Raw genomic sequence first — 16,030 nt, forward strand, 5'->3', positions numbered from 1 at the left:
ACTTATAAATTTCCAACGGGCCATTATGACGTACAGGCCAGGTGGCAATCGCCACCCGCCCCCCCCGGGCCAGTCCGCCCCTGAAGATAAGGAAACTGAGGTGGAAACATATCTAAACAGTAAATCAGAAGACACGTACAATAAGTATAAGGAACAAGGGGACACAATGAAGAACACAGTTAGAGAAGCCAAGCATGCAGAGTGTCAAGAATTTGGTAGAAAACTCGAAAGTGGCAGCAAGGGAAACCAAAAAATATTCTTTCCAATACTGAAATCGCTGAGCGAAGAGAAAAAATTACAAAGCGGTCAGCAGTATATTGAGTAGGTGGAGAAAGTACTTTCAGGAACTGTTAACGAACAAAAAACCCCAGTGGATGAAGAAGAAAAAAAAGAAGGAATGGAGAAAAAAGACGAGAGGTCAAATAACCATGGAGAAAGAAAGACTGTAGAGAAGTAGGTGATGGAGGCGATAAGAACACTGAAAAATGGTCAATCACCATCACAAGTATATAAAAAGGCTTGGAAGGAAGAAAGGATTTTTAATCGGTCCATTCATTTTTGAGACAGACGGGCAGACATCGGAAAATTATGAACTCTCTAGAAGCTCATTAATAATGAAGTTATATTTCCTGAAGTGCCACCATGTTTTAAATTTCCAAATGCATAGGAAAATTTACCTAGAAAGGGAGGTCTAACTTAAGGTTCGAAAAAACCTAGATATCACCAAAGTTTGCGTTTGTAATAAAGAATTTATTTTGAATTCACTTGTACCTGTGTGTAGGCCACCAGTTTTTCTTAACTGTAATCGCAAACTTTTATGGTACCCTGTATTCATACATGCGTTGCAGACATCTATTGGCCAAACTACCCAACAATAGACAACAGCTGACTGTGACAGCTGACAGCTGTGACGGCTGTGTTGACATAATTTTTGTCACCCATTATTTATTTATTAAAAATGTGTTTAGTTATAAACAATCGTTATTTATTACCAACATCGCTAAGTAGGTTTAGGCCTGAATAAATTTTCGCAATAACAAATCGACAATACGCCTTTGTAATATAGAATGTGCGAGAATGGTGCCGAATATGTTGATACGGTTGATCCCAGGGTACAAATCGAATTGGAACGGTTAAACAATGCCACAGACGAAATCAATAAATTGGAAGTTGAGTTGGACGAATGTCGAGCCGCTTTCAGGTTGTTACTATGTGAGAGCACGGCGAAAGTGGATACGCTGAGATTAAAATTGGGTTTGTGCGTGGAACGGGCGAAGCCTTATTACGAAGCACGCTTTTGTGCGAATGAAGCCTTAAAGCAGACACAAATCGCTGCTATGCGGTACGAACGAGCCAATAGTGCGCATAGTGCCGCTCGTGAAATGGTCTACTTAGCTGAGCAAGGGTTAGGTGGTAGAACTTTAGGTTTGGAGCACATTTCGATTAGTCAGTCTTTTGATGTAGATTTTTACAGATCCGGCATGGCAGGAAATGCTAAATCACGCTACGCAAAGGGTTAACGATGCCGAAAGAGAACGCGCACTTGCCGGCCAGGAGCATAGAATTGCGTATGTTAAGCACGAGGCGGCAAATGCAAAGGTGCAAAGCTTGCAAAAGGAATTAAAACGTGCCATTGCTAAAAGCAGGTCAGCTTAAATATGCACGGGCAACTTTTAATTTTATTTCACGTTTTTCTGTTTAGTTTATCCATTCGACGTTCGTTTATGCTTATGAGTAGTTTAGCCTACAGACATGATTTAATTTTTTTGTAAGTAGTTTTTTACTTTCGTTTGTACACTCTTAAGTTTACAAAACGAGGGGGAAATCACTGGAAAAATTAAGTACTCTAAAAAATGCCCTTGCTACTGAAATTTGTACCCTATAATATGTGAAATACTTCAAAATGTTTCAAATGCAATTTTTCATCCTTGCGCACAGGATTTTCCTTTGAAATGCCAGTATTTTCTTGAAGTTCCTTAATACTTAATGCAATAGTGCATATTATTATGCACTGTAAGAGTAGATAATTATATATTGATCTGTGGCATTTGGTATACATTCTAAAGATAGTTGTGGAATACTGGCATATTCCTGCATTACCTATAACCCCCCGCTCCTCCTTGGTGATGATTCATGATGCGGTTTAAGACTAACTCCCCCTACTGTGGGTACCTACAATCACGTGTATTTTTTTGTAGTACAAGGTATCTTTAAAATGTTCAGAATATGTTTAAATACAAGTAAGTACCTACTACCTATAACCTAATTTAATTCTGAAAAATTTAGGACCATGATCAAAATGTCCAGATAGGCATTAAGGTTTCAGGTTTAGAAATGGCGCCTTTTAGCGAAAGAATAAATACACGCGATTATCACACTACACCCCCTCCCCCACCCCTTGTAATATTTCGTGATTTTTTCAAACCCCTCCCTGCTACTATGAGCGTCAAGTGATCCCCACTACACCTTTTCCACTTTTATTCGAGAAACTATCAAGTTAATTTGAGAAAGTATCAATTGTATTTGAGAATAGTAAAATGTATTTGAGAAAACAACAAATGTAGTTCAGAATAGTGATTTGTATTTGAGAAGGCATCAAATGAATTTGAGAGTAGTAAATTGTATTCAAGAAATGGTAAAATTAAGTATTTGAGAATCAATAACAAAATCACATGTATAACATAGCCTGATGCTGCTGCTGCTGTTGCGGGACTACATACAGTAGCGGAATTATAAAAATTGGATTCCTAATTATAATTCATTAGGAATAATATTACATTCTGAAATACAATAAAATTAAATGATACTTTCTCAAATACAATTGACTATTCTCAAATACATTTGATGTTTTCTCAAATCCAACTGACTATTCTCATCTACTTTGACGTTTTCTCAAATACAAGTAACAATTCTCAAATACAATTTACAACTTCTCGAATAAAAGTGGAAAAGGTGTAGACCATTATGGCACACATTCAATCGTGATTAAACTAAGAAATGCAATTTCTCAATAATTGTTGGGAAGATTTTTACATACAAGTGGGAGAGGAGAAAGGGACACGTATGCCAGACAGTTACATTTGGCATCTGACCTTCGCTCAGTTCAGAGAATCATGTTTTGGCAATTGATGCGTGGGTTATTTTGGTACTTCGATCAAAGGCTTATATTTCGTCAAGTTTCATTATACTTGGTTTGAATGCAAGCTTAATATTAATTGCCCCATAGTTCAGAGAGCTATATCGAAATCATATTTTGGTGGGCGGTTAGGGTATATTAATAGCGTATATTAATAAACACAAAGGCGATCGAGTTCCATTTTTCTTTACACTTTTTTTACACAATACAGTATTTTGACCCATAAAAAGAAATATGTAAAAAATGCAATCCCTATACTTCGTGATCACATGTACCTATTTAATTTGAATATTTTATCCGAGATTTTATCTTTACTGTATGAGTTATTGGTACATTCCCCTATTCAAAATATGCAACGCCTTCTCAATGCTAAACAAAATTCCCAATCACTGAAACAAAATACCCAAACTATTTTGCTTGTGTGTACTTCTTGTCTATGAATGAAATACAATACCGTTTTTTTTAATACAAATGGTTCCCATAGGTCGATTTCTTTAGGAACATCAAAGTTACTTTACTCAAATTCAATATGCAAAATTCCTAAAAATAACCGGCCAGCAATTTATGTAATGCAAAATATTCAAAACAACTTACAGTAACTGACATGGATTAGATTGCTTTCGGATTGCAATTGATTCCAATTTCCGATGTCCATACGTATTTCGAACCGGCTCCAATTTTTCGAAAAATAAAAGGCGATATCATTATTATGCATTGGAATAAAACGTCAATGTTCTGCTGTATTGAAATTAAAATTTTGCTTTAATAGTCTTTATGGTATTACCTCGTCTCTCTGGCAGCTTTTGAATTTTAATAAGTACGTTTTTTATAGCCACTTTTTCGCACTCATGTAATATGTGCTTACTCTTTTAAAGGTTAACCTTGTCTGCCGTCTAACAAAACAGCATACAGATACACGGTTCCTTTCTTCGCTTATCTTGAAAGACAAAAACCCAGACACCTTTTTTTGAAGAATACGCCTTTTATTCCAGACTTTTATTCCAGACAATTTTAATTCTGTTAAAGCAGTGTTAAACCAGTGTACCATATTTGACAGTTGACCACTCGCTTTATTTATATGCAGGTAATGTATAGTTTCATAATTTCGTTAATTATTTCTAATAATAAATAGTTCTTTACTTTCTACCAAATAAATTCAGTAAGAAAATGAACCTTTGAATTTTGCAAATTCTTGTATTGAAATTGTTGAATAAAAAATCACTTACAACAATATTTAATTCTAAATTACATTTTTACATTAGTTCATAAACAAAAATAATAGAACTAACCTTGGACTACAAGTCTTGTCGATCATGGAATGGATAGAAGCTCTAGGAACAACTGGATGGTTATAATACAGATGGTATCAGATGTTTTTTTTTCAGGAAAAGTGCACTTGGAAACCCGCCGATTTCTTCTGGTAATTAATAGGTAATACTTCAAGTGGGAATTTTTCTTGATTACAAGGGATGTTTGCCTGTTATTTGTAAGTGGAAATTAATTTCTCATGCTTTGATCTGTGTGCTCAGTTTACTTTGTTACTGTTTAGTATTCTTAGAAAATCCTCAGTAAGCACTTGCACCAAAAATACCTTTATAACGACGTCTCCAAGAATGGAACCCATTGAATTTAGTTTGTTGTTGAAATGTTGACAGTTTTTTAGTTTCAAGTTCACCACTTAAGACGATTTAAATATACGCGTATCTCGTGATATTTATTTACTGCGTCTCGAATACGACGAAACGCTTTTTTTTATCTCGTATTGATGTATGCGTTCAGTCATCACACTTATTTTCGCGTTCGAAATAAAGCTTTAAAGAATTTTAATTTACTTATACTGCTTAGTGTATAATAGGAATCCTTTGTGTATATTAAAACGCAACTTTACTAAACCCTCCTCCGTTGAAGAACTGGTCGTAAAATTTTACACAATAACTTTACATGTCTTGAGCTGATCTTATAATTCGAAATAAGAAAACTATTCCAATTGAAATCTTGCGATCTCTCCTCGATTGCTGAGAGACTTCATCTGCTACTTTTACACAACCGAATGACCCCCTCTTTAATTACTGAGTGTAGGTACACCAAATTTACGCTAGTGACTTCCTCCTTAGTTACGCATTGATTTGTTTGCGTAATCGCAAATTGTCATTTAATTGTGACATCTTTCTAGACCGTACTTTGAAATGAAAGCTCAATTTAACCAAATGCTGGAACATCAAAAAATGAAGGTTGAACATTTAGATTCACTAGTATCTTCTTCGAAACTGACTTACGCGGACGCTCTTCGGAATTTAGAACAAATATCTGACGAGATACACAAATCACGAAATAAATCAAACGCGATTCTAAATTCGACAAAAGCGATGACGAATCACCATCAGGCGAATCAGATTTCCGAAAGCAACCACTTCGCAGACGAATACAAAAGTCTTCCTAGCAAATTAAATCATATTCTATCGCCAATAAGCAATAAAATGGAAGACGTAGAAGGTTACAAAAGCTTAAATTTAGGAAATGGCTCTTCGTCCATGTCGCCCATATCACAAAGCGAAAAATCCGATTGCGAAGTTCACAATAGTCGCTCCAACGAATGGACCGAGATTAATCTCGACGTGTCAAGTCCGGAGGAAGATTTACCGTATAAAAGGTTGGATGTGGACAATGAAGACGATAAACCGAAGTTGGTGAGGCAGAAGACTTTGCCAAATCCGAAGATTGAGCACGAATTTAGTTCGATACGGTCGAAAATGAAGTTGGACTCGTCCATATCTAATTGGATAACGAGATCATCGGCGAAAAACGATGCAGATTGTCTCAATTCTAGTAAGGCTTTACTAAACTATCTCATTATTTAAGGCAAAGGGTTAACCATTTGTTAAGTGCGTGCCCTAAGCCAATCAAGACCTGTCTGAGAACCATGAAGAATCTATATAGAGCTGTTCTTACATTTGTCAGGCCGGTTCTCTCACAAATTGGTGCATTTTGATAACAATTAAGAGATTAATACCCCCTCCTTTCCAAAAGTGAAGTAGCTCATAGTTTATTGTACCGCCCGCGCTATTTGGGCGTTTTGAGGAACACCATGAGCATTTTGCAGAATCTAGCTTTCCAATCTATGTTCAAAGAGGCAGATATCTTGAAACCATGGTTAACCTTTTGATTCAGCTTTATAGTAACAATTCTAAAAAAAGTGAACAAATGATTTCAAGTGGCAATTTTCAGGTCGACGTCAAAGTTTGGACAATATTTTAGGCCCAACCGGCGAAAAGGTAAAGGAGATCTTTTCACAAGGAATGATGATGCTTAATATTAGCTCGCTAACCGAGAGGCGCAATAGTGAGCCAAAACTCGGTATTACCGAAGATAAAGGTAAGGTCGGTTCAAAAAAGTTACCCAGCCCCTTAGAACGAACTGCTAATTACCTAACAGCGGAAGACGACTCCTCTGACACAGAAAGTTTGGCAAGGTATCAGTGCTCGTGTTTAATTTTTCCACTTACATTTTTCCGTCTTTTAGCGTCGACATGCTGAATGAGGATCAAATAAATTCTCTTATGCTGGATAAGGATTTAGTTTGCGAGCAAGTGTTGGGAACAAATATCTTAGAAATTGTTCCTTTACCTTGCACTTCTAGTCAGCGCTAAATTGCTCTTCCTCTACCGAAAGTATTGTTTCTTTAGGTCTATGTACAGGGTGATAAATCCATACACTTACAGAAAGTAGTGCCCTGCATTCTATTTTTTTGCCTTCTGCAGTATTCTTTGCTTGAGCTTTAAGTACACATTTGGAGTTTTATGTTTTAATACAATTCCAAAAGGGTGATATTAATTTTAATTCTGTGGCAATTTGTTTTTATGTTTAAGGAAAACAAGGGTAAAGTTCTATTCAACTTTTTGACTGAAAATTTTAGGCCAATATTACATGAACATGACATTTTGAAAATTGTTTACAACGCAATGTATTATATTAGGCTTTTTTTATTAAGTGGCGGAAATTTCACTCAAGACTGTTCTGTCAACCCAACCCAATTTACACAAAAACCATCGTAATCATAGCCGTAGCTGGGCATCTACTGCACTAGGTCAAGCTGGTTGACAGATAACTACAATTACTGCAGTTTGTAGTTTTGGTACTCGTGCACTGTGAACGCTGTGAACAATCTAGTCTTCATTTAATCTGTGCGGTTCAAATGAAGTAATTTGATAGGAAACCTAACTTGAAATGGGTAATTGCGCTTGTTAAAAAAAATGTCATGTTTTTGGGCACCTCCATACAGTATGATCTAGCGCTAACAAAGCCTTAATTGATTTTAGTGTGAGCGTATTTCATCAAATAAATAGTCAAAGTTATGAAATATGCTTTTGAGGCATAGCGTAGCATGCCAAGATGTGATATACTAAGCTATACTATACGTGACTCGGAACATACTGTATGTTGATAATTTGTTAAATTTCTAGTTTACTGTATAGTCTAGTCAAAAATAATAACGGACAGGTTTGGAGAATCTTTGCAGTTTTGCTCTTTTGTGTTTTACTACGCCACATTTGCTGAGATTCAAATTATAACATACGGAGCGTAAAACATAATTTAAAACATCTTCTGTGACTAGCAGAGATAGCAGCTGCGCAAGCGCGGTTCTGTCCTTTTATGTCTAAGTACATACAGTATGATCTAGCGCAAACTAACTTTTAATTGATTTATGGATAGTGTAGGAGTATCCTTCTGATTTTATGATTCTTTCCCAAAATTCCTACCACAAGATGACATACGTACCTATAGCGAAAAAGAGATTCGACTCCCAGCGCCATTTGGGATCTGGAAATCCTTTAAACATGAAAATAACCCTCAGTTCATTAGGCGATAATTAAAAAGCTTGGTGGATATTTTTGAATTTTAACGTATGCCCGCGAAGGTTTCTGATTTAGTAAAACACTTCCCGAAATTCCCACGGGAACGGAAAAAACGAGATTTTACGTTTTACAGTTGAAACGATGGCAGATATAGCCTTGACATTTAGAATGTCGGTTTCTTTAAAGGTGTAAGTACTTCGAAAGCATCGCGGGAACGGGAAAAAATAGATACACGACATCTCCGCGATCCACTGTAAGAAAATAGTACGAAATAACAATAGTGTTAATACATGAAGAGTTGTATGGAATTATCATATAAAGGGTATCCCAAAAAAGAACTGTGCTGACCACATTTTGACGGTAGTGGAGCTGAAACTATTGTCACCATTCATAGCAGCCATTCTGAGAAGAATCTCAATTAGCTTCACCTCTTCAGCACATCACGCTTTTGCTCTTTCGACCTTATACCCATATCTCATCAACTTCCAGAATTTGAACGTGGGCAAACGCATTAAAATGACTTTTCACATTGGAAATCAAAATCGGTATCGCCGCGCAAAAACTCCCATAAGAATTGCATTGCCCTTTGTTCCCTGAACTGTAAAGTCAGGTGCGACGGGCTAGGTGAACATATTTATTTCTATGGTAATTAACTGTCAGGTACATAGATTGAACCGTAACATATAAGTTCAAACCTCTAACAAAGATGTGGGTCAAAACTGTCTGACCTACAGGTATGGCTCATAACATAGCCTGGGAAAATAGAATGTGTGGCTGTAGTCAAACAACCATAAAAGAGCATCAATGCAAAAGTCCTCTTTTTGTTTTTTTTCCAAAACCATTTGACTGGACTAATAGTATTATCTACAGTGCATATTTAAGAAAGTTAGGTATATATGATGGGGCATCTTGTGTCTGTATAGAAAATGAAATTTGTTTTTTTCCGACACTTGCATATCACCTTTATATCCAATAAAATTAGAGCCCCCAACCACTTTCTAATTTCCAACATATGTGGGACTCGAGTATAGATGTTACAAGTTTGTGGATATAAAGAAAACATTCAGATTAATTTATGTAATTACAAATAGCCCTTTTGCAATATGTTGCCTGTAAAGTTGCGTTCCATTTTTACATAGATACTATTTTTATCTTTTAGCTCACATGCTTTGGTGGTTTTGAACTAGGGATTTGTCTTAAAACATGCATGTGGTGCCCCATCTTGTATATACAACACTATGCAAATGAGGTTGTGGTAGTAGATAAATTGTAAAGATTTGCCAGATAGCATAATACAAATTTATATCATTATAGTGGAGGGAAGTACAAAATAGTGTAATTTATTTTATTGATAGATGTGTAAGGGACTTATTTGCGTGACTTCATCGACAAAATGTAAATCAGACTCTACTAAACTAAATGCTTTACCAATGTAGTGTTTACCTAAACTTAAGCAATACAACTGTAAACGCTATACATTTTTCTGTAGATAAAGTTCAAATTACCAAAGATTTATATGGTGTTTTTATACTGCCTATGTACTGCTCGTTTATTCCTCGAAGAGGCATGAGAATTTCAGTGTAAGCCCGCTCACTAGATGCGCAGTAAACAGTGATGAATACTGGGGGGATTTCCTCATTATGTCGAAAGTGTTATTACCCATCACTGGATTATTAAAATAACATCGTCTATAATTATGACAAATCTGAAGGCCAATATAAGTGGAAATGGTCATTAATAATTGATATAAAATGGGCAGCATTCCCTCGTTTACTGTTTAGTTATTAGTAGTAAGAGTGTAATAATAAAATTTGTCAAGTTGTTTTAAGGGAGTCGGCGCGCGTACAGGTTATCTTTCTTTATAGACCATCATTCTGTCCTGGCGAGCATAATACTTATGTCTTAATCGAGGGTAGGTACATATTTATTTAAAGTTTCAATCTAACAATTTTTAAAACACATTATCACTACGCATGATGTCCAATGGCGCATACAGTAGCCACATACGTTTTCAAGCAAATATCTGTTTCATTTTTAGCTTCTTCGACACATCGTTGTGCCAATTCTAAACCGACATACGGGTGCATGGCAAGCACTTCCACCTCAATGTCTTTACCATCAGGAGTGAGTGCATTCTGGCGGTTGTAAAGACACCATACGTAGCAATGAAATGATTCCTCATTGGGAAAATGTAAATCCTTGTACATCTTTTTTGGAATCTGCGGATCAACGTTTGTCTCCTTCGCGCATTCATCAAGGAAGGGGGCGTCTTCTTCCTCCCAGGCTCTTCTTATTTCATCCCTTAACTAAAACAGAAATTCTAGTAATTGTAATACTTGGGTTTTGGGAGAACCTGTGAATTGACCAGAATAAATAGAGTACACAGAACGCAAAACGCTTTCATTTTGATTGTGGACGGTAACTGTAGTCGGTTTAAATAAATTCCATCATTTCCTTACAATGTGCAATGGTTGCGATAAACTTCTCACAGAAACTACGTAAAGGTCTATATTTAAACCTGTGAAAATGCGGCGATGCCTGTCAAACTACTCTATTTTATGTATGAGTATGAATAAAGAATACAGGCATACATTTTTGAGTCCCCAATTGAATAATGATTAATAAAGTTGACTTAATTCGGGATGCAAAAACGTGTGTTAGCTTTTAAAATCTTTTTTTTAAATAAATTTAAGTGGACAGTACCGTATTTCTTTTGACGCAAATAAGCATATTGTCATTTAAAAAAAACTGAATTGTATGTAAAAAAGAAAACTTCCGAACCGCTGCCCCGGCATTAGACAATTTTAGGAATCGAATGGAATCGAACTATTTGGGATATGTGCAAAATATTTACAGCAACCTTAAGAAGCAAAAAAAGCACAGTATACAATATTTATTATTTGGACATTGAAATTGGAACTGACTGAAGCATATACCTAGTAGATACATACGTTTTCATGCAAATAGCTTCCTCGACACATTTTTGTGCCAATTCTAAACCTATAAAGGGTGATGTGGCGAGCACGATCGCGTTAATGTCGGTACCATCAGGAGTGATTACATTCAGCGACGGGCGTAAAGAAACTTCATGTAGCAATGGAATGATTCCTCATTGGGAAAATGTAAATTTCGATACCTGCATCATTTTGGGAATCATCGGATCAACGTTTGTCTCCTTGACCCATTCGTCAAGCAAATGCTCGTCTTCTTCTTCCCAGGCTATTCTTACTTCATCCCTTAACTAAAATAAAACTTTTAGAAATTGTAAGTTGGTTTTTGAAAGAACAAGTAGGGTTCAAAGAACGCAAAACGCCTTTTGATTGTTTACGGCAACGAGTCGGTTTAAACAAATTCCATCATTTTCTTGTAAATTTGCAATGGTTGCAATAAATTTCTTACAGAAAATAAGTAAAAGATTATTTAGTTAAAACTTATGTGTGAAAATGCATTGATGCGTGTCGCAAACCACTACCTATCTTTATGTCTGAATAATAAAGAATGCATGTATACTTTTTTGAGTACTTACTTAATTAAATAATTGTTAATAAATGCAAAAAAGTGTTTTGGCTTTTAAAATCAGTTTTTTTAAATTTAAATGGACAGTGTCGTATTTCTTTTGACGCAAATAAGCATATTGTAATTTAAAAAAAAACTGAATTGTATGTAAAAATGAAAACTCCCGAACCGCTCCCCCGACATAAGACTATTTTAGGAGTCCAACGGAATCGACCTATTTGGGATAGGTGCAAAATCCTTTACGGCAGCATAAAAAAGGAAACTCATTCAAAGGTTTGTTGAGTTAACGTGCCCAGGTTTACACTGCTTAATAGATACAGGTACAGGTACAGGGTGGCACAACGAGAACGACTGAATAACTCGCAAGGAAATGGTTTTTGTAAAAAGTACCAAAGAATTATATGATGTTTTCATAATGCCTAACAAAATGACCAGATTTCATGTTAATAAAAATAACATTGTATTTATAGCCTTTAAATATCAATCAGCTCATCCTAAAATGAGTCAGTAATAGTTATTTATTAATCTATATATGCTTATCTAAACTTTCAGGCTAACAATATTTTTAAACACATATTATTATCAATTATTCAAATTATGCTCAACGAGACATACAGTAGATACATACGTTTTCATGCAAATATCTGTCTCTTTTTTAGTTTCTTCGACACATTTTTGTGCCAATTCTAAACCTATAAACGGTGACGTGGCGAGCACTGTCGCGTTAATGTCTTTACCATCAGGAGTGAGTACATGCAGACGATCGTAAAGACACTTCATGTAGCAATGAAATGATTCCTCATTGGGAAAATGTAAATTACGGTACATCATTTTGGGAATCATCGGATCAACGTTTGTCTCCTTGACGCATTCGTCAAGGAATTGCTCGTCTTCCTCTTCCCACAGGCTATTCTTACTTCATCCCTCAACTAAAATAACAATTTTAGAAGTTGCAAGTTGTATTTTGGAAGAACCTGTGAATTGGCCAGAATAAATAGAGTACACAGAAAGCAAAACACCTTCATTTTTATTGTGGATGGTAACTAATCAGTTTAAATAAATTCCATCACTTCCTTATAAATATGCAATGGTAGGGATAAATTTCTCACAGAAAAAGGAAAAGGTTTATATTAAAATGAAGTGATGCCAAAAACAATTGCGCAAAAAATTAGGTGTGTTATTTTAGTGTATAATTTAGCAATTATCGTATTAAATAAGGTTTAATTATTTTGATTATCTATAACGCACAAACCTAATTTTAGAAAGGTGGTGGCGGTGTTCTTTGTTGCTATACCTTCAGATCTGTTGCACCATATACTCTTTGGTTGCACCTAGGTAATATGTATTGCTGCATATATGTATGTATCCATATTGTATTGCAAAAACGTGATTGGAGCTGGCGGCCATCCATATTTCAGCAGCTCTACTATAGAGCTTCCCCTGCTTGAAGCTTTTCTGATTCCACAGTCATCAGTTGGGTTGGTAGGCACGGAATGAATCAGCCAGCGTCATCCATGCTGACGCGGTTGGTAAAACTGAAATGGACGTGTTTTCTCTAGTTTCCTGCAGCACGTACCAACCTGGGCCACTTCTTCTTTCGCTGCTGTGTTTCCGTCACGGGTGCGATGTTTTGTATGAGTTAGAGGTCGGAGTTGTCCATTCTGTCGTGAATTTTCTCGGCGAGCGATCGGATGTGGTCTACGAGGTCCTACCAGATGGTGTTGATTTCTTATTGTCCGAAGCGCGATGGACGGCACTGCTTCCAGGACGGCGGTGTTGGTACCCGAGACAGATATATCTTCGTCTTTGGCACCCGCGCTGATGATGTTAACAGGGGATATATAGTCGTGCTTTGGCAACAGTGTTCGCCGTGTTGAGCGAATATTTGACACGCCGCCGGTCTCGATATTGTGACTCCGAGATACTGGATATATGGTGCCCGCCCATTCCAGTGTAGGGTTGTAGAGTGTTGTCTACGAAAGCGAGAAGTCTCTGGAGTTCTTCTTCTACTTGTCTATTGTGTTGTGTTCCTCGTCTTGGACAGGGTGTGACGAAGTTCTCGCGAAAGGTTTCGGCGAAGAGTTCTACCTTTTCCCTTGTGTCGTAGCGGTTGCCGTTAGGGCGTCTCAGAGAATAATCCGGTGGTTTTCTGGAGGTAAGCGCACGACCGACTTGGGAAAATTTCCCCCATCGGGTCATGGTTTCATCAACGTATCCGGATCTCAGGGGAGTTGCCCCATATCTCCGAACAAGTATCCTTTTTTCTCCGATTCGTTTTTGAGATACTGGGGGAGCTTGCTCGCGTTTTGGGCGCGTATGTCCGGATGGGATACTTCGCTGGAGATGTTCCTTAAACCTTTTCCAACTTGTGATCTTCTTGGTGCTCGGACGGATTCCTGTGGAGAGTCATTATGATGCGAAGGTGGTCTGAGCTCCAATACTAAACAACGTCGAACTCGTACGGATACAGAATCGCCTGCAATACCATAACGCCGAGAGTGTATGGCTAGAGGACAGGGTCGCCAGGTATGTGCATTGGGTGGTCAGGAGCAATGACATTGTATCGCAGTACTAGAATCGTCCGGCTAGGTGGAAGTCGCGGAGACTCAGTTGGGGTGTTCCGTGCGTAGGTCTCCTGCAAGAATTGTGTGGTCTGCAAGTACCATAATGTTGAGGGCTTGCGGCACCAAGTTGTTGCGTGGACTGCGGTAGGCATCTGTGTCGTTCGACCGTCGCTGCAAGGTAGTCGGCTCTGGAGCAATTTTCGCAAGTTGCTCTTTCTTCCTGCTTCCTCTCGCAGTCCGACGCTAGGTGGTTTTTAGCACAACGAATACGCATCGGGGTGCAAAGCCGCAGTTGGCGTTGTAGTGGCCGAATCTTGCGGTGGCGTAGGTGGGACTGAATCCGGTAATGATCAGTCTCGTAGATCGGCGAGATTCTCTTCTTCGGGTTGGCTTGTTGCTGTCTTGCTTTCTTCACTACTTCAGATCTCCTTCACCCCTCCTTCCCGCACGTTGCCTTTACGCTTCTTTAAAGCTTTTTTCACACTTACGTCTTTTTACCCTCTTTCCTGCTTCACGCATGCACCTCGCACATATTTTTCCTATGTCTCCCTTCTCGTTTTTACCATCCTTTCACGCCTTGTTCCCGTCGCCTGCTCAGTGGCGTAACTTCATTTTAGAGGCCCGTCTTCATAAATATTTGAGGGCCCTTTCCTTATATCAAATAGTAAGTTACCTTTGCTTATATCAACAATTTTTAAACGATGTTAATCTGTATATGTAGAAAATAGTGTCTTGATTTAGCTTTACTGATTTTGCATTTTGTAATTCATTGGTTCACAGGTCCATTGTAACATTTTGCGTCACTGCGTTCAGTCAGAATCCAGTTGATTTTGTTCGAACTTTAATTGTCAAGCTTTGTGTGGTATTTGTGCCATAACAAAAGGTAATAATGTACTTAATTTTATTTATAACTCTTCGTTTTATTGTGACTATTTGTAACTAGGGATGCGTAACCCCTGCATTTGTTTGTTATTTAATTGTTTCACTTAAAATATTATCCTTATTTTGATTTGTTTAATATTGGCCAGTTCCTTCAATGTTTAAACTCGTTTAGTTTGATTAGCGATTTCAATTCTTTGTGTATGAATCTGCCCTTTATAAATGTCTGTTACTCCGTGCAGAGGTAAATGCTGGAGTGTTAAAATTACTTAGCGGCATTCATCTCGAAATACAACTTCAGTCTAAGGTTACTATATTCAGGACCTCCAGATACCTTCTGGATTGGAGAAGGTCCCGCTAATTAACAAAGTATTGCATGTACTTTATGTAAGAGACTTCGGAATGCTATTTATTTACCCTCCGTGAACCATGATTCAGAATTTTCTTCGGACTGTAACTATAAACTGTAAAAGTAAGCATGTGCATGGCCCTTCGTTTCTTTTTCAATTTTTTTCAGAATTTTGTATACACGAATTAAATTTTTGTACATTTTTTTCCGGGGCCCCTTTTAAGTCGGGGCCCGTCCTCATTGCGTACCTTTGAGGCATTGTAGTTACGCCACTGCGCCTGCTTCAAGCATTTCTTCAATCATCTGCATTACTTTCACTACCTTGCATCTCTTTCACGCCATTAATAACTCATCGACGCGTAGAATCTTTCACCTCTTCCCTTTTCCTCTACATCTACATCACGCATTCTTTAAAAACTTCGTTGCGCATTTTTTACGTCGTCTCCTTGTTGTCTCGTTACGTCCTTTTTAAAACTTCCTCACATTTCTCAGCTCTGCTCCACTTAGTTTGAAACGAGGTCTGAAATTATTGTTTCGATATTCAGCACATTTCTCTACTCACTTCTTTCGCACTCTGTCCCCTTTTGCCCTAACTATGCTCTTTCACATCGATTTCACCCCCAACTCTCGTTCATACATATTTTCAGGCATTTATTCACGCTTGCATATTCTTCTCTATTCACGCTTTATTCGTGGTTTCTTTAAGTCCCCTTCAAGCCTTCCTCATCACGCTG

General features: G+C 37.4%; 2 protein-coding genes across 6 annotated transcripts; one reads left to right on the forward strand and one right to left on the reverse strand.

Moving 5' to 3' along the window:
* The first annotated feature begins 872 nt into the window (after positions 1–872).
* LOC116170132 (guanine nucleotide exchange factor rei-2-like) lies at positions 873–9,499 on the forward strand. 2 transcript variants are annotated; one of them, XM_031486321.1, is made up of 6 exons: positions 873–1,425; positions 1,475–1,646; positions 1,703–1,768; positions 5,310–5,962; positions 6,362–6,605; positions 6,656–9,499. In XM_031486321.1, the coding sequence occupies exons 1-6, from the start codon at positions 1,068–1,070 to the stop codon at positions 6,780–6,782; spliced, it is 1,620 nt and encodes a 539-aa protein (XP_031342181.1). In that variant the 5' UTR covers positions 873–1,067; the 3' UTR covers positions 6,783–9,499. The 2 variants fall into 2 exon arrangements, with proteins under 2 accessions (XP_031342181.1, XP_031342188.1); XM_031486328.1 differs by lacking the exon at positions 1,703–1,768.
* Positions 9,500–9,894: 395 nt separating this feature from the next.
* LOC116170147 lies at positions 9,895–11,397 on the reverse strand. Of its 4 annotated transcripts, none has more exons than XR_004145176.1 (3): positions 10,940–11,397; positions 10,342–10,482; positions 9,895–10,294 (listed from the first exon to the last, which is right to left on the reverse strand). XR_004145176.1 is itself a non-coding variant. In XM_031486349.1 (2 exons), the coding sequence occupies exons 1-2, from the start codon at positions 10,967–10,969 to the stop codon at positions 9,956–9,958; spliced, it is 369 nt and encodes a 122-aa protein (XP_031342209.1). In that variant the 5' UTR covers positions 10,970–11,047; the 3' UTR covers positions 9,895–9,955. The 4 variants fall into 4 exon arrangements, 2 of the variants coding, with proteins under 2 accessions (XP_031342209.1, XP_031342200.1); XR_004145175.1 differs by having other exon boundaries at positions 10,342–10,506; XM_031486349.1 differs by lacking the exon at positions 10,342–10,482 and having other exon boundaries at positions 10,940–11,047.
* Between the last annotated feature and the right edge of the window lie 4,633 nt (positions 11,398–16,030).

Source organism: Photinus pyralis, unplaced genomic scaffold (assembly GCF_008802855.1).
Source record: "Photinus pyralis isolate 1611_PpyrPB1 unplaced genomic scaffold, Ppyr1.3 Ppyr1.4_LG1, whole genome shotgun sequence".
NCBI lineage: Eukaryota > Metazoa > Arthropoda > Insecta > Coleoptera > Lampyridae > Photinus > Photinus pyralis.